Genomic DNA, 27,958 nt, shown 5'->3' on the forward strand with positions numbered 1-27,958 from the left:
TTTGTTTCCTTTATACTGCGCTTCAAAAACCGGGCGAAATTCATGCCTCTACAGTAGAATATCCCCTTAATTCAATAAAAGGTTTATTTAATAAGTTTCGGTTTCAATGATGAATATAAAATATGTTCAGTTTTTAATTCTTTGTAGTATTTATGCCACAACCTTGCGGAAAATAATTTATCAAAAATTAATCTAAAAATAAGATTTAACAAGATTTAGGAGCTGATTCTCCGATAAAATAGAAATGTTATAGTAAAAATAATGTTACGAATCGATATTCATATTAGTTAGTAGTAACGAACGGTCAAAAACGCTATGTATTTGCTGTTTGATGTTGGTATGTGTTATCAAAGAGACATCAGTAAGTTGCACTTATGATAAAATTGTTATTTGACGTTTGTGCGTTTTGTAGGTTAGATTTTATGTATGAAACTTGTGATCACATAGCAAATATAGTTTTTTGACAGTGTGTTATTACCAACTAATACAAATATAGACCCGTAACATAGCAATATTATAACATTTATATTTTATTGGCTCATTAAATCTCCATAATCTTTACTATCTCAATTTACTTAAATAAAATTTGAATAGCATTAGTTTAAGAAAGTTTGTTCAACATAATTTATAGATTCCTTAACATAAATTCAAGAAATAAATTTGATGTTATCAAGTCAAGTAACAAGTTTCACGGGTTTGATAAATATTGTCAACTCTTAATTCATGTAACCTATAACCAAGGTTCTTACCTTCACTTGTTTTTGTGATCTCAGTGGTGGATCTTTTTACCTGCGGAAATTTAAGCCCCGCTCTCCCCTATACATACATAAAAGTAAATTTGCACAAAATACAACCTTAAGTTTATATTTTAGTTAGTGTTTGTATTCTGAGATCATTATTAAGCATTCTCCGTACAGTAATCTTCCCGTACGAGCATAAAACTACTGAAGTAGTTTATGACAAGATAGCGCCGCGCTTGTTAGAGTAATAACTCTTAAGATTTTGCGCATATATTACGACGTTTCTAGGAGGAAGGCTAAAGCCTTTTGCGAACCTTATACGCGAAAATATTATACATAAGTTATTACCTCGCATGTGTCATTATTCACATAGTTAAAATGAATTATGTGTTAGTACGTGCTTAATTGATAATAGGATAGATAGTTTACGAGGTAAATGGCTATAAATGCGTTGATGTAGATTCATTGAGTTTTGAAATTGCTTTGAGAACCAAATATCATTACATAAAACTTTGGGTTATTCTAAAAACGAATATTCTAATTAATTTTTTTTATTTCTATATAATTGCAATCTGCATGCAAACGACTGCAGGACTTATTAGAAAAAGATTGCAACCTAGTTTTTTTTATCTTGTAATAATTGGATAGATGCTTAACTAAAAAGTTTTGTGTTATAATATTTATGTTATATTATTTTCTAGATCTTGTTTAACTCCTTCCCAAGCCCATGATGTTCTTGAACGTGCTAATACTACATATTATAATCCAAAACATACTGAAATCATATTGTAGTTTCTGCATTTCATCCTATGTTTCATTTTTTTAATTCTACTATGAATTACCTATATTACCTATATGAATTTATTTCTATACTGAATTACCTATATTACCTCTATTTATAAAACTGTAAAATTCAATCTTAAACCTTTTCTTATTCGCAACAAGAATAGGGTGCTCCTTCCCAATCCCGAGAAAAAAGATGATTTATAAGTTGTATCTCCCGACATCTGAATTTACATTTCATATTAGATTTTTGCAACTTTGCGAAATATAAAATTATCTACCACACATTCACATCGACAGTGTATCTTGTAAAATATTCCGAATTCACCTTACCATTTTCACCCACACTATAATAAATATGAGCTGAAAACTTTTTATATCTCGCTGCGTTGACAAAAGCTATTCAAGAGGAGCTCGGGATTTGTAATATATTAAATGTATGAGATTCATAGTTGAAGTTTTCTCTTAAACTTCTATCTATAAATAAGCCAAACTGCACAAATGCCAGAAAGTTCTGTTTATTTATCAGATAGGAAAAAAAAGATCTTTTTTTCAGTCGACACTTCAAGTTTCACAATCAGCACTAAGATGAGAGAAACTAACTTTTAGTTAAAAGTTCACTATTTCTGTATAATGTAAACTTTACAATATAACTTTTTCTGAATCTACAATTCTTTAGTAAAACTTTTAATGAATGTAAATTAACTATTTATTTAGTATCGATTTGTAATCTTTATAAGGCGATTTTGTGCGATTTTTAACAAACTTATTTAACTGAAACTTACATATGAAATGTTATAAATTAAATGTTTTTAGACGATTTGAAAAATAAGTCTTTTATGAAAATTCTATTACTCCAACATCTGTGAAAAATCAATCATTATCTGTTACAATCCTATTTGTAAAAATACTTTCAAGCCATTATAATGTATTCTTAAGTTTATATAGAGATTTGTTTTAAGTATTTCACAGAACATTCTAAATATGCATAGGGTAGGGCAGGGCTCAAAGATCCAATTTGACTTTGAGCAATTATATTGTGAACACCAAAAGAATTATATGTCAACAAATAACACATGTCAAACAAACAAATATCTGACTATGTTCAGTAAAACTCCCAGCTAACCCAGCATAGTAGAAATGTGTTTTTTTGCTGTTTTTCAAAAATTTTAAACCTTTTTACCCAAAAACCTTTTTTTTTAGGCGTAATAAATTGGGACAGCCAGGGTACAAACTAGTCCAATAACTTATTTTAATTTTAAATGGATTTCACAAAATAATAGTTACAATATTTAACAAGTGGGATATACATACTTCATGGGTACATTTTTACTGTAACCTTGATATAGTATTTCGTCAAAAATACTCATCAGAATTATTGGAATAACTATCTATTCAAATTATTTTTTGTAAAATACCTTATCTTAAATTAATTTTCATTTGTAAGTTTTATGTTTTGTACACTTTAACAGGATAAAAAGGTTCAGTTGGTCCTTTTTACCCCACCCATGTAAGCTTTTGTAGAGGTTATATAAAAAACTGTTGAATTTAACAATTAACAACACAATTATAAAACAATTAAATAATGCATACTTAAAATTTTTATTAAGGTCTTGTAAACTAAACAACAGTGCTCACAAACAAAGAAACTAACAATCAAAGAATATACTTTTGTTGTGGATTTTTAAACATTGCTGTTTTTCTTTTTTGGAGGTATAAGAAAGATCTTATTCTGTATACAAAATCAATTGCTTTTTTCAATCAATCTTTGAAGATCTGATATACCATAATTTAATAATAATTGTATCCATATACAAATATGATTAAATTGTGGTATATCAGACCTTTAAAGAATGATTGATTAAAACGTTTGATTTTGCATACAAAATAAGGTATTCTTTATCCTAATTTAGGATCTATAGTTATTGTTTATTTGCTGCAATTTAAAAAAAGTAAGATATAAAAAATCATATCTGTTTTTTCAGACAAATTTTCAACTCAAAACATAGCATAAAGTTCATTAAGCATCATTTATTTTCACTAGACATCTACAAATACGTTTTTCTATTCACTGTCTGAAGTCTAAAGCTATAAATCCCGAACTAAATTCCCATTTACGTCCATTCGCACAGTACACGATTTATCGAAAAAAGAAATTCCAAATCATCAAATTTCGATTTTTGTTCCAATGACTATTCAACCCCGTAAATCTCCATTGATGAATGTGTATTCGACCGGTCTCTGGGTTTCGCTTTTTCGGTTTGACGCGAATCCCGCTCCGCCGATTGGAATCTCCGAAGCAATTATTTCGGCATCAGTTTCAAATCCACGTCTTAGATACGCGGTCGCCGGCGTGTACGTGCGTTATCACAATGTCTCATGCAATTTCATACGGGGTTTTTGCGAGGATATAGCGCTTTCGAGCTCGATGCTTTTCGATTAATTGAGAAGCTGATGGACATAGATTACTCAATAGAAAATTAAGGATTAGATCTGTATATTGGCCAAACTCATCAAAAAATTTATTAGATATTGATAGGTGCATGTAAATGCATTAATTATCCTAAAATCTATGAAAACCAAACTCGTATCAACCAATTTTGATAAATTATAGTAGTAGTACTAATAAATGTATAGCAATAATGAGCAATTCAAAACCAATAAGCAATTAAACAATGACGGAACACATTGACATTTTAAACCATAATTGGAACCTTTATTCTTTAAAATCATCTAATTCAAACCTCTATTCAAAACTAATAACCAAAACAATGATGACGGAACACATTGATATTTTAAATTACAATAAGAACCTTTTAATTCAAAAATTTTCTATGTCAAAGAAAATCTGTTTTCACCACGATTTGCTGAAGGTTGTTTCATTTATATAACAATAAGAGCATTAACAAGCGAAATGACAACTCTCTCACCTTTATTCGACACGAATACGTGGGTTTTGATAGTATTTTGAAGTGCTTAATAGTAGGTACTAATAAATGTACAACAATAGTGAAAACTATGAGTTCACGCATCATATTAACAATTTAAATCACCGGAAGAACCTTTGAACTCAAAAATTCTTTGTGTTAAAGAAATTCTTTTTATGCGATGATTTGCTGAGGGTTGTTTCATTTATGTAACAATAAAGGTATTAACAAGCAAAACGACAATTCATCTTTGAGCGAATGAAACTTTTTGTGGTTTTGATAGTATTTCTAAGTTTTTAAAGCAATGATGAAATGCAATTAGTATATGATACTATCACAATTAGTTGTGCAAATGAAACCTCTTCAATGCAAATATTTTTCAAGAAAAATTATACATTTTTTTTCAGGTCAAGCAAAGTTAATACTCATTTGCGATATTTTAATAATTGTATTTTTATTACTTTCTGTTGTTTGTTGTTTTTGTGTTGTTAACACAATAATAAAATGGTTTTTCATAGTGTACATCCGTTTTATTTAATATTAAAATATCAAACTGAACGTGTTTCAGGTTAGTTATTTTATTTACTCAGATTACTATATATATTTTTACTTGGGTTTATTAAATTGCAGTTCTTTTCCATTGAAATCTACAAAAATCAAATAAACAAATTCATTCAATTTTTATTGAAATTTACACATTCGTGTAGGAATTACAGGAAAGGACCTAAAATGGTCTTATTTGTCAATATACATAATAAAAGCTCATATTTTATTTCCACGTTGTGAGTGTGGAGTGGAGTATGGATATAGTTTAAGTGTGCATTTCACATATGTAAATTTTAATTTGGTTTCATTTAAACAAGTTGAAGCATTCTCTTCATTTGAAATTACAGCCGTGAATTAATATTTGTTATTTCCGTAGAGAGAACTATATTTGTTTAATTTAGAAACGTAATCTAGCATTGTTATACTATTAAAATTCTATGAAAAAGCTCGAATTATATTTTATGAAAGAATTATTACACACCTATAATTTTTATATTATATAAAAAGAATTATTATACATCATGTATTTTGACAAAATATTTTTTTCAAAAAAATACAATTTTGGTATTCAATAAGAGGTTTTTGTTAAGTAAATTTACAAAATTTTGTTAAAAACTGTAATGCTGATTACCATTTCGCAAATCATAATCACAAAGTTTATGTTTAAAGGAAACATTGAATCTAAGATAAAAATAAACGAATTGGAGGACAAAGTATGACGTTGCACAAATTCTTCGAATTATTCTTGAACTTCCTCTATTATGTACTAGAATAATACAATAAAAAATGTTTAGTCTATAATATGTTCTACAAATTTCTGTAGCTCAATGTCTACCAGCTCTTTCATTTTCTTATGAAAGATGACTTTACCTACCGCAACAACGCGGCAAAAACACCACATCGCGGCAAAGTCTCAACGGCAACGGAATTACGCAGTGGTGACATGATAAATAAGCAAGCCAGACCAGGACGGAGAAGAAACAATACCGCATCAGGCCGAAACTCATATAAGGACGCAGTCTGGGCAAGCCATGTCATGCCAAACGACGTTTGGTAGCAAATACTAGCATTATGCAAACTTTGAATTAACGTGTTACCAAGATAATTATAATGCTTACGAAATTGCATATTGGAAGACGTCTGGGACATGAGCTGAACCACAAAGATGCAGTATAATAAATCACCCTGGTCTAACAAGGAATGACTTGAAACTATATACAACATTTTGTTCAAGAGAAATATATGATCTATCATTATTTATCAACAATATAATGATGACTTTTACCTAAACCTAAAGATGCAATATAATAATTCACTCTCGTCTAACAAGTGGAACGACTTGAGACTATATACAACATTTTGTTCAAGAGAAATATTTGATCTCCCATTATTTATTATCAATATAATGATGACTTTTACCTAAACCTAAAGTGTTTTTTTCCGATTGCAAAATATTTCAACTTCAATCGCACAGCAAATCATATGCTAAATACGTGACGGGTAAACTCGAGATACACGCATATGATCGAATGAATGAGGAATGTTTTTCGCGATTTCCCATTCGGTATGTCGGGCGGTTTGTTATATTTTCTTACGTATTCGTAACGTTTGGCGTCGAAAGGGATGGTACAGGGTTTACCAACCATAAACTGAAAGCCAAAAATTTTTTATTAGGTTAGCAATTTCATGAAGAAGTACTTCAAAAACAGTTAATATTTAATATCGTTAAAATTAAAATGATTTTTAATCAGTTGCTGATTTCAATTCTTTTCATACAAGTAAAATTAATCATGCATATTGTAATTAATTTACGTAGTTATAAAATTTATTAAAACTCTCCTTCGATAATTCTGGTTTTTGGGTTATAATTTAACCCTTGTAGCTGTGAACTGTATTAAACACTGATTTGTTTGTATATTATGTATTTGTTGCAGTTCTTATTACAATCATTAATTTGTCACTAAGTTATAATGAAAGAAGTTATATTTATTGGTTATTTATTATACATGTTGTTTCGCGGACTTTACTTTTAGAAGTGAACAATTAGTTCCAATAAAACACTCTGCTACTCCCTCTACCAGGGGTCGCAACCATCCCGTGCAAAAGCTCAATGTCATGAAGGTTGTTACTTTCATGGCCAATATAATAAAACGAAAATACGTCCGAACACATATTGTACAAATATTATTAATTCACAAAAATGTATTACCACCCCAATTATTAAGGATATAGTGTTGGTTTCAAAAACTAGCTGATACTACTTATTATTTTAATTATAATATATGGAAAATTATGGCTGAAATTTAATAAGGAATAGATATATTTTACGAAAAATACAAATAATGAAATAGTAAGGGGGCTGTGTACGGTAGTGACAGTCGTCATAACAGCTAAATTATACTGATTTTGAGGTAGGGTCTAAAAGAAGAAAGATGAGGTTTGTTTGGTTGAACAAGTTTCCATATTGAACTTGAAGACTGCATTGCTTTTAAGGAGTCAAAAGTATTTTATATATTATATATTATAATATATTATATTTTTGGTCGATTTATTCATTATTATTATATTAAATAACTGTTACTTGTATATGTAAAAATCACTTTGTGTGTTATTCTACTGTAAGTTGCACATTAAGAGTTAATTACCAGCAATTATTTTTGTTTTGTGTGATAAGTGTATGTAGTGACATGCATTTCTTGTCTATTTTTTGGGGAAAATTTGAATAAATAAGGAAAATCGAATTTAACTAAGACAAAATATTAAAGAGAAAATGAAAAGAAAGTTTAATACAGGAAAACAAAAAATTTCACAGAGATTTCTTGTTCAAATAATTGTTTTTATATATATTGTTATATTATATTCATAATCTTTGTTTAAATAATTATGTTGTATTATGATACATATTTCTGACAGTAAAAGTCGTTATAAACAATGTTGGTGTATATAGCTATTGCTTTTTAATCTATCTCCATGCCTTTTCATGTCCGCAGGACGGTTGTGACATTCGCCCTTTTCTTGTATGATTTGATTTTACGACTGGTTGAACCATTTTTAAAGTAATTTTAAGTATTTACAAGTAGACAAATGTTCAAATTATTATTTAATTTACTTTACTCCTACCTAACTGATAATTTAACAATATTATTGATGATAAAATAAGTGGCACAACCGTACCCGATCTCCCCTACTGGTGCAAAAAATGGAAATTTTGTTCAATATTTTTGTAACAGATTTTTTATTACAAATTTAACTCAGATAAAATTGTTAACCCCTGTAAAACACGATGAAAGTGTGTAGCAAGTCGTAAGAGTTCACAAGGTTCCCCGTGTGTCGTAATCACACCCTAATGATGACAGAGTACGCGTTCGTGTTTCTCTTTATGCGAACGTTTTTCTTTTCTTCGTACAAGAAAACGCGTCCTATTCGAAAGCGATAAATAGCCGCGAAGTATATACGAAATTTATGTATCGGTGTGCTCAGAATTTTCCGCAATGATCTTCGAGAGATATATGACACTTCTCGATTTGTTTGAAGTTTAATAATGTATGTAGGAAAGAAATACGAGCGATACACGAAGATCACTTTCATTTATAAATTGTATATATGTATATAAGTTTTTTAGCGAGATGTTTTTGCAGGATTCAGCCTTGGATAAAGTGGAGATTTTGTCGTCCTTGAGTGTCGCATATTTGGCAGACGTCTGTCTGGTAATAAATTTTGAGATATGACGAATGACGGCTCTTTGTGAAAATTACGTCAAACTGGAAATGAAAAACATAAAAGTCCGAATGTAATATCATAAAATGTTATGATGAAGATTAAAATGCAAATGTGAGATATATTTGAATTACAACCAATTTTGTTAAACATCTTCGTGGTAGTAGACATATTTTGAGCAATTTATTTGCTTCATATTTTTGCAAATACATTTTGATAATTAACTGTTGGATAATATTCTTATTAGCTTCTGTTTCTATTTTAAGAGGTTGTATTGTTTATGGAATAAAAAAAGTGTATATTAAGTTGGCTATGTTCAATTATGAGAAAATTTGCTATTGACCTACATTGTGTATTAAAAAAAATTCAAAAAAACAAAAATTAATTTAGTATAGTTATATTCGACAGATATGTCCTTATCTCAAAAAGTGTAGGTATATAAAAAAAAACATTCAAACTATTTTACAATATTTTTTGTAAAAGTAATAAAAAATAGCATTTACCCTATACCGCAGGTCAACATTTTCATCTAAACATCAGTTATTGTAAATTTTACGTGAAATTTTATTTTGCTGTATATCGATTCAAAACAAAACTATAAAAAAATTTATATATATTTATATATAAAAAATTATTAAGAGGTTTTTGCAATTATTATTAGTTTTTTCGGTTGTGAGCACTGTTGTTTAGTTTAGGAGACCTTTTAAGTATACGTTATTTAATTATTTTATAAGATGTTTTGTTAATTTTATGTTAGACTCAACTGTTATTTTATATAAACACTATTAAAGCTTAGATCTGGGTGGGGTCAAGAGGACCAACACAACCTTTGCCCTAGCAAAGGTGTAAAAAATAAAAAAGTAAATTTAGTTAATAAAAGCAATTTTACCAGCGATAAATTAAATAAATATTTATTCTAACTATGCTGATGAATATTTCTGACAAAATACCAGATCAAGGTTATTTACAGTGTTAGTTCTGTGAAAAATGCACTCATGAAATTTATATTTTGCATTGGTTGAATAATGTAGCTATAATTCTGTATAATTTATTTAAAATCAAAACAAGACATTTGACCTGTTTGTCCTCTGACCGTCCTAATTCACCCCGTATATGGAATTAGTAGGACTAATGTTACAAATTTTTGGAAAATAGAAAAAAAAACACATATCTACAAAGATAAATTAGCTGTGAGTTTTACCAAAACATAGCCAGATGTTTGTACGCTTGTATGTATGTACTATTTGTTGTGATATAATTGGTTTGATTTTTATAATATAATTGCTCAAAGTCAAATAGGAGCTTTGTGCCTCGCATATCCAAAATTTATATTCAAAAGTAGAAATTCCTGCTAGTATTCTTAAGACTTAATCTGTATCAAACATTCACGTCACGAGCAAACTAAAGATATTATCTTAATGGACCAAATATTCGCAATCATTAAATATTACCAAACCAGTCACCTATAAGAAGAATTTGTGCTAATATTCGTATCGGGGCCTTGGTCCTATGTCCAGTGGTCCGGCGGACAGGCGTCTGTGCCCATTGTCGGGGATTTACATGTAAACACGAATTATTTATGGGACTCTCCCCAAACCGGCGCCGGTATAGACGACGCGCAATAACGAGAGCTTTGACTACCGGAAAATGGTCGGCCGAATATTGTTTAGAGCCACGTAGATGTGTCGCTCTACAAAAATAGAAGCAAAATATGTGACTTATTTATTCGATATAGCATCGAAAATACATTTACGGATTTATATACGCAGGGTGTAAATGGGATAACATTGGAAAAAATCAAATAAAAATCGATAAATCTCTATAAATGCGATATTGCGCAGCTTTGACAATAAATCATGAAGGTCACATAAAAAATTAATACAATATATTCGTACATATGCAATTAAATTAGTAAAGTTCATTTTACATTAATGTTCTAACTATAGATAGTTTTGCCTAATTATTTTCGATGGTTAGTTGACTTTGTATTTGGTCCTTCATATGAATGTTTTCAAACTTCTTGCTGCCAAGGGCTCAAATGCTTTCAAATTGATAAAAAAAATCTCTGAAAGCTTTAGCTCTTAATATTAACTTTAAGATAGCCCGCACTCCAACCAAAGTTTCTTGGTTCTTCTTCGTAAGTAAATACTTATTTTATAAAATATATCAAATTTTAATTTCATTAAATAAATAATAAGTAATTTTCCATTTATGATCAAAATAAACAAAAACACTATTCTCCAAATTATGATCCACTGGTCGCTAAATTATAAAACTCTAGAAAAATAATGGGATTTTGCGCATGTTATTTCCATAAGAAACTTTAGTTGAAGTGCGAACTATCTTAAAGTTAATATTAAGAGATAAAATTTCACAGATTTTTTTCTTGTCATTTTGGAAGCATTTGATTTAAAATGCTTCAAATGTTTATAATTATTAATAAATATACACATACGACTAAAATAAATAGTCAAACAATAATTTGATTAATACTATCGATATATAAATATATCACTTTTATTATTTCATATATTGAATCTTGGGTGTTTCCGTCTTTGTTGACATAAATCAATAATTAAAAATTTAATTATATTTTCAAACGCTCTCTATATATATTTCTGTTTGAGTTGAATTCCAAATATGAAATTTATTATCAGAATTTCGCGCTAGATTTAACGATGCAATGAATTATGAATAAATAATGATATTTATATATATCAAATATCAAAAATGATTTTTTCAGCCCTGTCGTTGTGCGATTTATACATATAGGTCCAATTATGGCATGTATATGTGTTTATGCGGGAATTATTTGCGAAAGTGTGTTAAATGGCCTAATAAAACGTTTGATTTATAGTGCTGTCTTTGCACGGTAGGAGGTCGTATATTTGATGAAGCGACCTTGTTTTTGGTGTATATTCTGCAGGAAATATGCGCAGGATTTATCTGGCCTATAAATGATGAATTTTTCCATATATATATATATATATATATATATATATATATATATTTATATATCCCCAGTTAAGTCCCAGAACTTAACGTCAATCGGAATGGAGTTTCAAAGTGCAACATAGAGCTTAGGTGAAACTTATAATTTTTTGGTTATTACAGTTAATTTTTGTTAGTTTTATTCAACTTTATTACATGATTTAATGATTATTTAATGAACTATGATTCACGGAACCAAGGTGCAATGGATGCAAAATTCTAGGATGCACTCAAAAGCTCATAATTTTCAAACTACAAGAAATAAATGTTCTATCTTTTGTCCATGATAGTTATTATAAATACTATCACCCCATTTTCGCTTGTTGTTGTGTTCTGGGACACCCTGTATATGTTGCAATAAAAAATTAGAATTTTATGAGCAGCGTAGAGTTCTGTGTACACATATGAGGCGTATAGAAGCAATTGCTTCAGGGCAATCAATAATGTATTTCATGCATTATTAAATAAAATAAAACAAAGTAATGAAATATTCCTACTACAACTGATGAGTGATATTTCTCCAAATTTTGAATAAATAAATATCAAATTATATTTCCAAATCAGTGTTGTGAACATTATTTTACTTAACATTCATCATTTTTCACTAATTTTCGTATCCGTGATGCATAATTGCATAGAAGAGTTAACTCAAATCATTCATCACAGTGGTCGTTTTCTACAATGTTGTATTATTAGTCCAGGTTTTTTATTTCAGCATTTATGATAACGACTAATATTAATAATTGTTCCGCTCTTTATGGCCGCAATTTAAATTTATCAGTGGAAATTAGTGCAGATCATAAACATAATAGCCCGTTGGTCCATACATGTGCTTTTGTTATAGCTCCCCATTAACTGCAGCGGAACAATAAAACAGTGTAACACATAGCAAATTACTTTGAAATGAAATTAAGTCAAATATAAACGATTTGAATTTATGGCTACTAAACGATTGTTACATTATTCATTATTAAGCTTTGTTATATATACCTACAAAATGAAGAATAATAAAAACAAAGGAAGTTAAAGACGGTTGTAACTTTTATTGTCGCTACTAACTCAAACGATATATTTGATTATTCAATATTATATCCAAGAAGAGGTAATGTGAAAACTTCATAATAACAGATATGACGCTTTGTTAAATTTTATGTGCTCATTACTTTTTTATCGTTTATAACTCAATGATAGATGGTACAAACAGGTTTCCATTTTTTCAACAATAAAAGTTTAAAAGTTATAAAGATATAAATGTTTTTTTCACACATTTATGTTATGAATTTCGGTCACTCGGTTCATATACACACCTCATGGAACGTAAAGATATGCCTTATATTTCTAAATTCAACAAACAAACGTCCTGTACTCTTTTGACCCATTCTCTATATATTGGATGCTAACTTTTCCTTCCTGACGAAATAACTCCAAAACGCACGAACCGATTTCGACAATTTTGCATTCGTTGGAAAGGTCTCGGGCTCCGCAAGGTTTATAGCTAAGGAAATTAGCTGGAACTTCAAGCAACCGTAATTAAAAATTCAAGTAATGACATTAATGAGAATTATCAGAATTATGCTTGGTTAAGTCAACGAGCAATTCTTGCCGCAGAGAATAATGATGTACACGCACTGAATTTCACCATTCAATCAAAAATTGCTGGCGATTTTGTGACATACCAGTGATTCCGATTGGTCTTCCGTTTGACTTCAAACGATTGCAATTTCCAGTTCGCCTTGCGTTTGCAATAACAAGTCGCAAGGCCAATCGCTTAGTGTTTGCGGAATAAATTTCAAATAGATTATTTAGAAAATCATTGTTTTTCACATGGGCAGTTATACGTTGCCTGTTCACGAGTTGAAAAATCATCCGCTTTGTTTGTGTTAAGGTCAGACCAAAAAACAAAAATTGTGGTTTACCAAAGGGCACTTCAATGAAACGGATAATTCGCGGATTCACTTTCATTTACTTAGAGAAGTTCAACTAAAAAATACTTCATTTTTGTAATCGAAATAAATTCATTACTTTTGTATAATAAAATCAAATTTTTCCTTTTCAAATATAAAACAAACAAAAAATTTCTTCATCTTTCTCACGAAACTATCTGGTGGCGAAACGGAGTTCGTCGGGTTTGCTAGTATATATATATATATATATATATATATATATATATATATATATCATGAGAGAAACATTTTGAAGAAAAATGCCGCATTAAAAATAATGATAGCACGTGATACTGGCACCGCGCTCGGCGCTGCATGTGGAGCACATTCTTCAGTATTTCGCTATTTTCCTGCGACCGTCTACTGCTGTGTGTGCAGCACGCGCCTGCTTCTGGCGTTGTAATTTATCAGGAGTCATTGTGTTAGATGTCGCTGCTCCTGTGTTCCTTTCGTTTCGTTTGCTTTCTTGTTTTCTGACGATACGACTCGACGTTCTTTTAGTTCTATTAACCAGAACCGAATTTATCAACTCAAAACAATTCCAATGATTAACTCGTCTTTGCAGCAGGAAACCGAATCGTTATTAATCAAAGTTAAAGAATCGCATGTTCAAGTAATGTGAGTAAAGGATTTAGGTACCTATGCAGAAGTTGGCTGTTTTCATAATGTGGGACGTGATAAAGGCATATGATAAAATAACTATAACTTGCACTCTATTCAAAATTGATTTATTTTGTACTTTTGCTTGTATATCTATATAGTATTCCTTCTTGGCCCATGAGTAGTGAATAACACTCCCTATTATGGAGCATCATTATCATTTAACATTTATTTCAAACAGCAATACTTAGAGCTATTGTATCTTTGCCCACGAAATGCGATTTTTACTTCAGATTATGTTTGAGATCTATAACCACAATTCAAAATTTAGAATCATGCTGCGTGATATCAAGCTGGGCCTAGGTTGAAATTACACTTGGAACTAGTTTGTGGTAGGGGGCCGTTCAAGTATTACGTAAGCACTATAGGGGGGCGGGAGGGTTGTTGATTTGCTTATTTTGGGTTGACATGGGGGGCAGGGGAGTCTGGATGATGATTACGTCATAGGTAGTATTTTTATTTTTTTTACATTAATTGCAAAATATTTACGTAAGCATGGGGGTAGGGGGTAAGAGCTTTGCTTACTTTTGCTGACAAGGGGGATGTATATAATTGTAATAAATCTGCTTACGTAATACTTGAACGATCCCTAGTCCACATCCTTGACCGGTTATGTCACGGCAAACTCATAAATTTTGTTTACATATTTCTGCTCATCATGCTTTAACCACTTCTTTTCTTTGTTTTTTAATTCCTCATCCATAACATCAGATATAATCATTATCATCCTCAGAGATTATTTCTTATTCATGATCATTACGCTTTATGTCACTTGTAAATGTCTATAAAAGTATCAAGATAGATTTTATTTTCTAAATTTATAAGTAAATTCTGCCATAAAACAAGAAAATAACTTCCTTATTCTCTAGTATAATGTATTTAATCTATTTTTATTCCTTTTTCACAAAAATATACTGAACAAAATATTGATAGGTAGATTTCAATGATTTTATCTTTAAAGTAGTTATTAGTTGTACGTAGTTACTTGATAGACATTTTTTCACTTATTAAAAAGTTTGCAACTTCTAGTAAGTGTAATTACATAAATTTATAGGTATTGAGCATACAAAGTTTATAGTTCAATAAATTTTTCTTCGACTAAAAGCAAAATTACAATTATTTTTATATGATAGCAATACAGTATTGCAATTTCTGATTAAATGTATTGTATGAAATAAATATTTTTATACATAAATTTTATACATAAATAATAACATGATACAAATAATTTCTGACAAAATGGGTTTGTTCTCTGTATAACCATACTTGTTCATGTAAAATCATAAACGAGAAATAAACTCCAGTTTATTTGTTTGATAAAATTACATATTCGATTTTTTGCGCATCGTTCGGATATGGTACAAAAATTTAACTAACTTTAATATATGGTTTAATATATATATATATATATATATATATATATATATATATATATATGTAAAGCAACTAGAAAATGTATGAACTGAATGGCTTTCATTTAATTGAATATGGAAATTCAAAATTGATTAATGAGAAATATGAGTGCAAATTAATATTAATATGTTTTAAAGCAAATATTGTAATAATCAAAATCGCAACTTTCTAATATCAATAAGTTTATTTTAAAGGATCATTTTAAACCACAGACCACTATTTTCATTATAATCATTTTTAATTTGAGTTTGACAACTGATAATTTTAATGGTTTGGTAAAAATATATTTATTCTTCATTAATTAGGATTCATTATATGAATATGAACATATATTTTGGCCATTATCATAAATATATTAAATCACCTGATGAATTTCGTATGCCTTGACTAATTAGTAACTAATTATACTTCATATTGACTATTTGATTTTACATTGATATATAATTAGGTAGGTTGTTAATTAGTTAATAAAATAAATTAGATACTTGAAAATTAGGAGCAGTAAAATGTTATATTCTTCTTTATTTATCATTATATAAATTTAATTAATTTAATTAGTACACCGTGCCACGCATTGCTGTGGCAAATTTCTCATTATTTACAAACGAAAATGAAATCATAAATGCTGGTATAAAAATCTACTGTTTTATAATATAAACTGAAAGAAATCTACCAGTATTGATGAAAATGATGTATAATTTATATTTATTAGGCATGATCTTTTTGTTAGTGAAATTTTCTGAAAATTTAACTTTTTCAGATGAGTTAACGTTATTTGAATTATTATTTCATAAAGGTGATTGGCGTAGTTAGACTATATTAGTTATAAGATTCGTTCGTATCTTATTCCATCTATTTCTGTTTCTCATATATACTGGCATAAAATCAACTACGTCCAGAAAAAAAAATTTTACCAGAATTTTTGAAAAACTACTATTTTTGATGTCACACGCATATGGCTGACAAAGCCCTATATTGAAACTATTTTTCTCTTTCTACGAAATGGCTCATGCAGAACTTTCTAGCGTCAAACGCATATGACTGACATGGCGATCAACATATCAAAGATTGAGATTTCTTCTTCTGAAGTTAGCAAAACTACTGCTACATTATAATAGTACATCTCATTTCCATGTAGCATAAAGGCAGTATATAACGCTTTTATCTCGATACTTAATGCGTTCCTGTTGTACAAGCAACGTGATGTGTTTCTATCGTTTTTCTTTTGTCACGTATTTTTGATCGTTTTTGCGACCGTTGTGTATAGGAAACTCTTAACAGGATGTGACATTTCTCTTGCTCCAGCGCGCGCTCTATTCTCTATATCCGTCAACGTTGCATTAAGGAACGCGAGTAAGACACTACAAGCGTCTCATGCCGCCTCATACCAAGCCGGCGGGCGAAGGAGATTCCGTGCACTTTGATAGATTTGTCATTATTTCCGAAGCGAAGCCTGGAGAGATTACTCTAATGGCACTGTTTGACTTTGCACTGATGCAGTAGTAGTTTATTGAAATTGTTAAGGCGGAAATATATTTTTATACACAAACTAATGCCAGCATGACCCTTATTTTCAGGTGTTAAATGGAAGTATACAGATATTGGGAATTAGAGAAAAATGGGTAAAATTGAAAAAAAAGTAGATAATTTTTATTGATTGTTTTTTCATATACAGACTAATATTGCCGCTTACACATTAATATTACCGCTTAATTTGATTTGAATTGGATAAATTTGACGATGTAGATAATATTGTCGATAAAATTTGACTTCATACTATTCAATAATTTATTGAATTTGGATGTGAACTCTCTGCTAGGTTAGGATAATATTTTTGGATATCATAGAACATGTGAAAAATTCATTATATATACAAAAATATCAAGTGAGTAACTCATGTTACCAAATAAGCAACGTGTGCTTCAATGAATTGGTAAAAAGCGAGATAGGTTAATCTAATTACAATTCAGTCAATGAATGAAGTATCTGTAATATTATTATGTATCTGTAATGTTTATTCTAATACTGATATACTAGTTTATTGAAATGCATAATAAAGCGAATTTTTATGTATCGGACTTAAGTCCGATTCCCAAAAGAGGCTGCAAAAATTTTGGCATCATATTTGCGATGCATTAGAAATGGTGCGAGATTAGTAGAAAGTATAAAAATTATTGCCTTATATCACTTACAAGAAAATAAATTATTAAATAATTAAAAAATAAGCTACGAAACTGGTCTAATAAAATTATAAAATATATTGTAATACCCTTCATACAGGATAGCAATAATAAAACCTAATATCGTTTATTGAACTATTTTGTAGTATAAAATAATCCCTTATATGATAATGCATCCTGTCCATGACAAGTCTCTCCAATATAAATATGTCTTTCTAAGAAGTTCAGATGAACTTGATCTATTTAAATGATAGGTTTAAATGATCCGACGGGTAAGTCGCTTGCAACCAAAAATAAACCAATCAGAAAAATTATATAAAATAATGAAAAATCAGCAAGCACCATTAGTTTTAACTAAACATTCAAACATATATCATCTATCAATCTTTAACATCGTATCATCTTATCTTTAATCGGTCTCATAGAGCCACTAATTATATCTGGTCCTTCGTCAAAAAGTGTACTATTTTAGCAGAGTTTGGCAGCATATATATATATATATATATGTATATATATATATATATATATATATATATATTATAAAATTACCCAAGAGAAAATTCTTTCCTCGATACCTTCTCTATAAACCTGACACTTCAAATTACTGAACTCTTTGAAACGTCTTTAATATAAATACGGTATAATATAACTAAGAGCGTAAAAGGGAGATCAGAAAAGATTAGAAATGCTTCAGATTCCTCCAAGAACTTCTTAAGACACTTGAATATTATTTCGAAATGTTAAATGGAATTGTGATTTATAGTTATATAAAACTATACATGTGTAAACTATACTTATTAAATTGAATTTAAAAAATATCGTCTATGAATCATTAAGTAATCTAGATCAGTTTTATTTATTATTATTATATTATTAGTATTTTAGTAATAAATAAAGATAAGTGCTAAGAAAATGATATGATCATACCGACAAATATATGAAATGAGTTAATAATTATTAATGTCACAAGTCACAATGCAAATAAACTTCTAATATACAAGACAATTATTAAACCAATATGGTCCTACGGCCTACAACTATGGGGTGCGGCCAGTAAATCGAACATAACTATTCTACAAAGGTTCCAGAATAAAATTTTGAAAGAAATCGTGAACGCTCTAAAGGACGTTCCCATTTGGTTGATACATCAAGATCTCAGAATTCGAAATGTAGAAGAAGAAATTAGTCTTTACTGCTCCAGATACAAAATTCGTCTAAGTCGTCATCCAAACGAAATTAGCGTGTGATCTGCTCAAGCCTTCACCACCAAAGCGTCTCAAAAAAAATCTTCAATGATTTACTACAAAATATCACATAACATCTAAGAAGGTGCTATCGCAGGATAGCGATCCTTCTCACGCAGTCAAATAATATATACCTGTAATACTACATAGCTGAATGTACTCTCATAGGCCTATGATATTTCAAGATGTTCGGTTTGACTATCAACTCTATCAGCATGGGAAGTTTCATCAAAATCCCAGAGGAGTAAACCTGAGTTTTTCCTTGTTAGTACCAATTTTCGATTTTTTCAATTAAATTTGAATTAGTAGTTAATGCAACAAATTTTACATATGTTCTTACAATTTAAACTGAATTTTAATTTCTACGTGCTACTCAATTATTTTCAATTACAGACAGTTTTTTTTTAATTGTTTCAGGTTGGCGTTCCCTTGCCATGTCGGTGGCGTCAGTGGCCGCAGCGATGCTCTGCAAAGAGCAAGGGATTACAATTACCGGAGTCTGTGCGGTGTACGAAGTATTCGTAGTTCAGAAGGTAGAAAGTAGAAACGTTATCTATTTCATTTTATTTGTCTCTGTATCAACGTTCATATATGTTCAAGCTGCCACGTCGAAATTTTCTTTGATGCTTTTTATTATTTTACTTTGATTTATTTTAAAGGTGATAGCAGCAAAAAGAATATTGATCTTTGTAGGTGCATATATGAAACATCGTTCTTCTAAACTGAAAAGGTTTTCAGTATAATGAAAAAAGATAAAATCATCAACACTTAGCACTGTTGTTTAGTTTACGAAACCTAAATACAAATTTTTAGTATACGTTATATAAATGTTTTATAAGAGTTATTGTTAATTTTAAGTTAGATTCAAAAGTTGTTTTTTATATAAACTTTATCAGAGCATACACGTGAATGGGGTGAAAAGGAGCAACTGAACCTTTACCCTGGCAAAAATGTAGACAATAAAAAATAGTAAATAAAAAAGTAAATTAAGTTAAAAAAACAATTTCACAAGGGTTAAAATAAATAAGAGCAATTCCAATGTAGCTGATAAATATTTCTGACGAAATACCAAATCAAGGTTTTATACAGTCTTTCCTCTGTAAAATATGTAACCAAAAAAATATATTTTGCATTGATTGAATAATGTAGCTATTATTTAGTAAAATTCTTTTAAAATTAAAAATAAGACTCTGGACCTTTTTGCCCCCAGACCGTCCCATTTTATCCTGCCTATGGAATAAAAGGACCAGGTGACAAATTTTTTCTACAATGATGAATTAGATTGCAGTTTCACTGAATATAGTCAGATAGTTGTTTGCTTGATATGCGTTTGTTGTGATAAAATTGGTTTGGTTTAAAGTTCAAATTGGACTTTTGTGCCCCGCGCAACTTTATTTTGTAATTCTATAAATGTATAACGTTTCTGTGAAAACTAATGGTTTCATAATGGTAAGGTATATACTTAAATAATATAAAATTTCTTCAGATTATGTAAATAATAAAGAAAAGTATGATGGTGAAAATAATCAATTACGAAGTAAATTAGCTATAAAATATATTATATGCAATGACGGTTTGCTGAATTATCTAAAGTAATTCTAAGAGCATTATCTATAAATTTGAAGTCTATAGACGCCCTAAATTTATTAAATTTAATAATAAGAAATTCATGTAATATGTATCATTTATAACACCAGTTTTCTACTTTGACCATTAGAATAACTATCTTATAATTCTTAAGGTCTAACCATTCAATCAATTTATTCTTGGCTTTTATAGAAAAAAACGTTTATTTTCTCAAATTTCCATTTTATATTATATAAAAAGTTGAAGCATATTTCTTTCACAATGTGTCTATTTTATACTTATATCCCTTAGTATGAATTTATCTTAATTTCAAAATTTTTACTGCAACCTAATCTACTCGACATTGAAAAGAATAACTCTTGTATATATAAACTTACAATTTCCACAACATCAAACACAAGCATATAAATGACTCAATAGTACCACTACATCGTGCAAATTTTACTGCTGCAATATAATACTACCATAAATTATACATCTAATAATTCATTATAAGATTAATTTTCCGCCACCTGTCAAGCGAATTTATACGAAAATGCGCAATTACAGTTCCAAGGTAAATAAATAGTTTAATTGTGTGCAAGAAAATTTACGGCTCCAGGTATAGTAATTCATTATTATTCCCAACATGCATCGATAATCGGAAATACCTACATTCGTCTGGAAATGGATTCTGTCGTGAAATTTAATTTCTCATTCGTTGAGGAAATTACTTCTAATTCAATATTTGAAGCAACGGAAGGTATAGTCCATTTAAATTATTTGCATTTTTTGTAATTACAAATTGAATAAAATAATGCTGATTTTGAGTACTTTATAAGTATTGTAATGTATCATAAGAAATAATATTTTAAAAACTCATTAAACTTGTCGGGTTACATTTAAGTTCTGCTCTATGCGAGAAATGATCCTATATGTCACCATTCTTTTTGTAATTTTAATAAGAACTTTTTCTTCTCTACTTCCAGAGAATACAATTATTCACAACTTTATTACTTCACTTCCATTTATTTTCTTTCTCCATCGACTAATTGCAATTATTTTTGCACAGAACTCATGTCAAGCAGATACATTTGAATATTTATTGTCTCCGACTTTATAAAACTGGAAACAAGTTGTGGTCTGAAGAATACAATTCAGTTATGTCGCTAGTTTTATATTTTATTAAAAAAGTTCTATGCATTTGAAATGATTTTATAATTCTTGAATTTCTGATTCATGCATTTGCAATCTCGTTTTGTTGATCGAGTTTGCGGTAAGTTTGACAAATAATGCATAAATGGGCAGTGTTAGGTGGTAAAGGAAAACTAAATTATTTATAACATTTAGATAATCATTCATACCAAGATTCGATATTGTATATTATATTGTTTGTACTATGATACAATAATTTCAATATTAAAAGCTTATATAGAGATATCGAATAAAATATTCAAATATTTAAACCAAAAGTCATCAGAGATCAATATCAATTGTATTAAAGTGTCTATTAATTAGCTTTAATTAATTTTATGATTTGTAAAAAACAATCCATTACCAATTTCGTCTCGAGATTTCAAAATGTTCTCATCCTCAAAATATTTATTTACGTTAAACATTTCCGACCTTAAAAATTACCATACCGATAAATGTATAATGCCCCTTTAGGATTATTAAAAGATTTTCGGTGGAGGCAAAATGCAAATTCATGATTAAAACATTGATTACATTGAATGAATAATCTTCACTTATTTGCGAGGACTTTGAGCAAGCTTTTTCGGTTATATTGTTTACTTTGCAAAGAAACGGTTTTGCATTTAATTCTTCGTTTATAGTTGGTGTCTTCAGAGATTTGCTTTTGCTGATCGGTTATAATTGATAAAATCTTCTCATTTCATCTTTATATAATATTTTCAATCATAAAATGTGGATTTCTGGATAATGGAATAAAAATATTTTTTTAAATATGTTAATAAAAACTTTCATAAAATAATTTGCTCTTAAAAATATGCCCTATTTTTTAAAAAAAAAAAAAATATAACTGTATAATGAAATACAAATATTTTCGAAATTTAATTAATAAAAGCTTTTGGATAACATGTACACTAAAGTGTTGATAAATATGATATATTGTGATGGAATTTACAATAATGATTATTATAATTGCATATATTAATAATTACTATAATTATAGACACAATGTGATGGAATTTGCAATAATTCATATTTGGAGAATGATGAGTGATAAATTAATTATATAATTATTAAATAGTTATTGCGTTTGTTTCTAGCAGATGTCTGTATGGTGATATTTCGTAATACAAGTTAAAAAAACATCATTTATTTCAATTTTTCTACAATGTACATAATGATATAAGAACAAAAGCTAACTTTCAACACCCTTCTATATTGTCGAAGTATATTGAAATTTTCTAACAAGGAGAACATCAAGTTTACTTGTCTGTGATTTTGATAAAAGTTTGCATGGTGATACAGTTGATAGTCAAAATGAACACCATAAAATATTAAAGAACTATGAGAAGTGGTTTGATTATTAAAATTAATTAACATTTTGAACAAAAGCCGCGAATGTTTACAACCCAGTGAAGTCCAATTAGGTGCTAGATTTTTAATTTTCACGTTAGGTTCTATTAATCCTTGCAGCATTTTGTCAATATTCAAACAAATGTTAGAGGGACCTAAATATATTCCAAATTAGCTAATTTACTAAGAGACAAATATGTATGTAGTGACTGAGAAAATCAAAAGATTTGCAACAAAATACAAAGAAAGACAACAAAAAAGACTTCAGCTTTGACGAATTAAAAAAGCATTTTTTCAGACTTAGTAAGTTCGTAAGCAATTCAGGTTTTTTAACTAATATTGTATATAGTTTTATCCTCAAACAAATATTAGAGAGACCTAAAAATATTCCAAATTAGCTAATTTATCAAGAGCAAATATGTATACAGCGGCAGAGAAAATCAGAAGATTTATATTAAAATACAAAGAAGGCCTAGAAAAAAGAATTAACAGCTTTAATGAGTTAGAAGAACATTTTTCTCTAGACTTGTTAGCTCATAAGCATATAAGGTTTTACTTTGTTGAATTTAGTCTTATCCATTATCAATCTCAAATCTAATATGTTCTACTTTAGTGACATTTTAACGCTCTATAACAATTAATTAATTGATTCTGAATAGTACTGTAATTGAGGTACTGTTTTTATTGTATCTTCAAATAGTATTTGTTATTTTAATCATATTTGAGATATTTAGCAAAAAAATCTTCCCCCCTTCGTCCGGAGTTAGTGTAACTAAAAATTGCCATCTCGGTTTTGACTTAAACAAATATGGTAACCTTAATAATGAACACTAAAATTAGTAAATACCTTCGTAGATTGTGATTTTATAAAAAAAAAATTAATTTGTTGATGCTGGGATCCATTTATAATCCATAAGACAGTGTTGGTCCCGTTTATCAGTTAGATAATTCCACTATTTCTATACATGATGACAGTCAATTATTCACTTGATAATATAGATGGAATAATGCGTGCCGGGGCTTCGATTTGTGTGTATGTGCATATTCAAAACCCGATTATTTATGCCCCAATTCACTGACTGAGCGAACAAAGCGTAATAACAAATCCATAGGCGGCGCTGTGCCGCAACATTGATTCGCACGCTGGATTCTGCTCCGGGACGAATCCGGGGAGATGTTGCCGGAGAGATTATTATTATTATTGCGTGGCCCCATCTCACGATCTTGTGAGGAAGAGTGAGGCAAGTGGAAGGGCTGGCGGAAATGTTCTTAATTGTTTTATTTACTGAAAATTTATAATGGAGAGCTTTAAAACGACTATTTTATTTAATGTTCGTATGTTACATTAATAACTGATAAATATATACGTGATAGAATCGCCACATGTAGAATGTTTAACCAAAGGAATGCCTCTTATGAAAAATTAGGTTTAGTCTTAAGCTTATAATTCTGAATAGTTGTTGAAGTAAAAGCAGTTGAAAAAAATAATTCAAAAGCTTACTGAAGTGGACGTTGTGCTACTACTAAGTATACCATTTAATCACTTTTCCTTAATTTTTTTTACTATGAATAGGCTTGACAAGAACTAAATTATTATTTGTTATTGCTTACTTTTGAATGTATGAACAAATAAATAATTTTTTATTGGTGTAGACACAATTGCATTGAACTGGTTGAAATAGTATAAAATAAAATGGGAAATGCGTTAGATTTCAGTTGTTAAGTTTATGTATAGCGTACTTAATCAATTTAACAACAAATTTCTGGCGGCTCGTCTCTAATTAAGATTTTATTAAAACCACAGTTTTTAAATTCATTCTAAGTTACTTTGTATTGATGGAAAGCAAAAATATTATGCTAAGTTCATTAAAAAGTAACAACTTATTATACATGATATTTAGTGAATATAACAAATATTAGTAAGTACTCGATGTGTACATGCATATTGCATAATGAACTTGATTATAGTATATGCAAATGCATATTAAACTTAATTTAACAAAAAATTAGGCTTGTGGATATATGGTATATCTTTTCTGCATAAGTTTTCAACATAATCAAAACCTGTAATTGTAAATAAAAAATCTGACGTTGTGTGAAAAGACGTTATCTGAAAGTGTATTCCGTTATAACAAATACTATTTTAACAATACGTTCTCGAAATAGCGTAATAAAATTGTATAAAGTAGAATCAATCAATTGAGCACTTCTTAATATTTTACATCGATAAGAATTTATATAATCTAGCAAAAAAAAATGTAAAATCATCTATTAAAAATTACTTATACAGAAACGTTTAAACATTGTGATTCCGCGGTTTTTTATGCGAAAATCTATAAAATAATAATTTATTTTCTTTTTATATATTAATTATTTTATATATTCTTATGGTTCCTGATAATATTTCTTAAATTTTTAATGAACGTATCTATTTGAAGAATAAAATAAATCAATCTGATGGTCAAGCAATTTTTCTATATAAAATTTATAACAATACGTAATTTACATCTGCTTTTTAGCTAGCCGTAATCGTAAAATTATTAATACTGATAATAAATATCTCAATTTTTATCAAAAATGAAAAAAAAACTATGTGTTGAAAACTATGAAAAAATATCACATCACAATAATTGTAATACAAAAATAAAATCGTTATACGTTGCAGTAAATAACATCAGCAATATTTTGTTTTCCGCGTTTCCATACGTCGTTTGAAAATGTATTTTATGAAAATATATAAAGAAAATCAAGTTAAAATAAGAGGAAATATCGAAGAGTATTCACAAAGGATACGTATATCATTTTTCAGCACGGCTTGCGATTTTAATTAATAAAATATACAACGTAGCAAAATAACATAAAAATACTCATATCCACAGATATTTATGAAAAAATGTCTAATTAAAATGAAATCTCTAAAATATCAGTTACATATAAACAGGTATTATCAGCTTTGGCGTTAAAAATTTTATTTTATTCAAAATATTAGCTGGTTAAAATATACAATAAAATTCATGTAAGTTCTATAAGACCATAATATATATCGCAAAAAAAAGTTCCATAAAAATCGGCTTAATTTTTTTCAACAGTTAATTACAAGGAAACGGCTCGGTAGATTTTCACCTAAAACTAATCATTATCATTCCCAATTAATATCTTTGGAACAGTTTTCGATTTTTTAAATCGATTCAGTAGTATGAGCTTAAATGTGGACGAAAAGTTTAACTCTTTTTTCCAAATTACAGAGATTTTAAAAATTAAACGACTTGTCGTAGGGCCGTCATATTTTAGTATGATCTATAAGACTATAGTATTTACCATGAAAACAAATCATGAAAATTGTCAAAAAAAATTGATAAATATAAATATAATTCATATACTCAGCAATAAATAAAAGAGGAAAGTAAATATTTAAATGAAGCCGAGCTTAATATTCTGTTGTTAAACAAATCATTGTTAAAAATTATACATCTTGAAACAAGAAGTGAATAAGATTTCGTGAAAAATCTAGAACAGCGGTCGGAGAATGTTTTATCCGAAATATTTTTGTCTAAGTTTATATTACCCCATGGTGAAGAGAGATTACCATAGGGAAAACTATGTAGCAAATACAGTAAATAGCAATTGAAAATATATGTTTTTTACACCTAAAAATTGTATTTTCACCCCCATTTACCCCGGTTTCTCGACCGCTAATCTTGAAAAAGTATCATTCAGTTATAATCAGTTTTGGCATCAACTGTTTCCCTGGAAATATTAGCTGGTTATTATATCTTGCGCTCTGCGGTTGCATATGGCGTTTGAAAATATATTTGAAGCGTACATAAAGAAAAAAAAAACAATTTTAAATAAAATAAAACTCGAAATATTGTTCACAGGCGCCACGTCTAGCATTCGCAAGCATGGCTTGCGGGTTCCCGTGATAGAGAGTTCACAAAGCCATAATAATAATCGTAAAGTACGTGTCACTACGTGCTGCGCTCTGTAAAAGCTTACGGGGTATTTATTCGCCAGTACCGAAATATTGGAAATTCGCAGAAATGCATCCGTGGATATTAGAATCGATTGAATTCCGGAATCCGAGAATGGTATATTGTTATACTGAGATAGAGAAAAGTAGTTACAATGTAGGAAGTTGAAGCTGTGGTATAGCAACCGTGCGAACAAACATTTGGTAGTAGTCATTTAATAATATTCGAATAAATGTATTAAATTTGTATGTATAATTACCTATTTACATTTTTATGTATGATTACTATTTATTTTTACAATCTACTTATTAAGTGCAATATACGAAAATAGCAAAATTGTGAGGCGAACTATTTGCACCGGTAATAAATTGTTTAGAAAATTTTCAGAATATAGTCATGAAATAAAATCAAATACAAATATAACTAGTGGTGAAATATTAGAGTAATATTAAATGTTTTCAAATAAATTAGATTAATATAAATACTGTAACATTGTCTAATATTAGGTTGTCAAATATCTCCCTTCCGCTTTTTTGCTCTTGGTTTATAACACAAAAAGGCGGAAGGGAGATATTTGACAACCTAATATTTATAAGATTCATATAAACTGAATTGCAAAGTTAAAATTCTCACTTTTGGAATTTCTCAAATGACGAGTTTGAATTTCTATTCAAAACCTTGGTTTGAAATTGGTTGGTTTGAATTTCTAAACAAAAAATTTACTTGACAATCA

At 29.0% G+C, this 27,958-nt stretch overlaps 1 protein-coding gene across 1 annotated transcript in view; it reads left to right on the forward strand.

Annotated features, from left to right (window-relative positions):
• The window catches only part of LOC113370938 (transmembrane and TPR repeat-containing protein CG4050-like), a 146,397-nt gene that overhangs the window by 90,233 nt on the left and 28,206 nt on the right, over positions 1 to 27,958 (forward strand). Inside the window, exons 7-8 of the mRNA XM_026611607.1 lie at positions 19,562 to 19,677; positions 24,751 to 24,781. Of these exons, the coding sequence (XP_026467392.1) occupies positions 19,562 to 19,677; positions 24,751 to 24,781 (147 nt within the window). The remainder of the gene's footprint in view (positions 1 to 19,561; positions 19,678 to 24,750; positions 24,782 to 27,958) is intronic.

The sequence above is a fragment of the Ctenocephalides felis genome, unplaced genomic scaffold, assembly GCF_003426905.1.
Source record: "Ctenocephalides felis isolate EL2017-DRISC unplaced genomic scaffold, ASM342690v1 CF-g0.4_SCAFFOLD_01492, whole genome shotgun sequence".
Classification (NCBI taxonomy): Eukaryota; Metazoa; Arthropoda; class Insecta; order Siphonaptera; family Pulicidae; genus Ctenocephalides; species Ctenocephalides felis.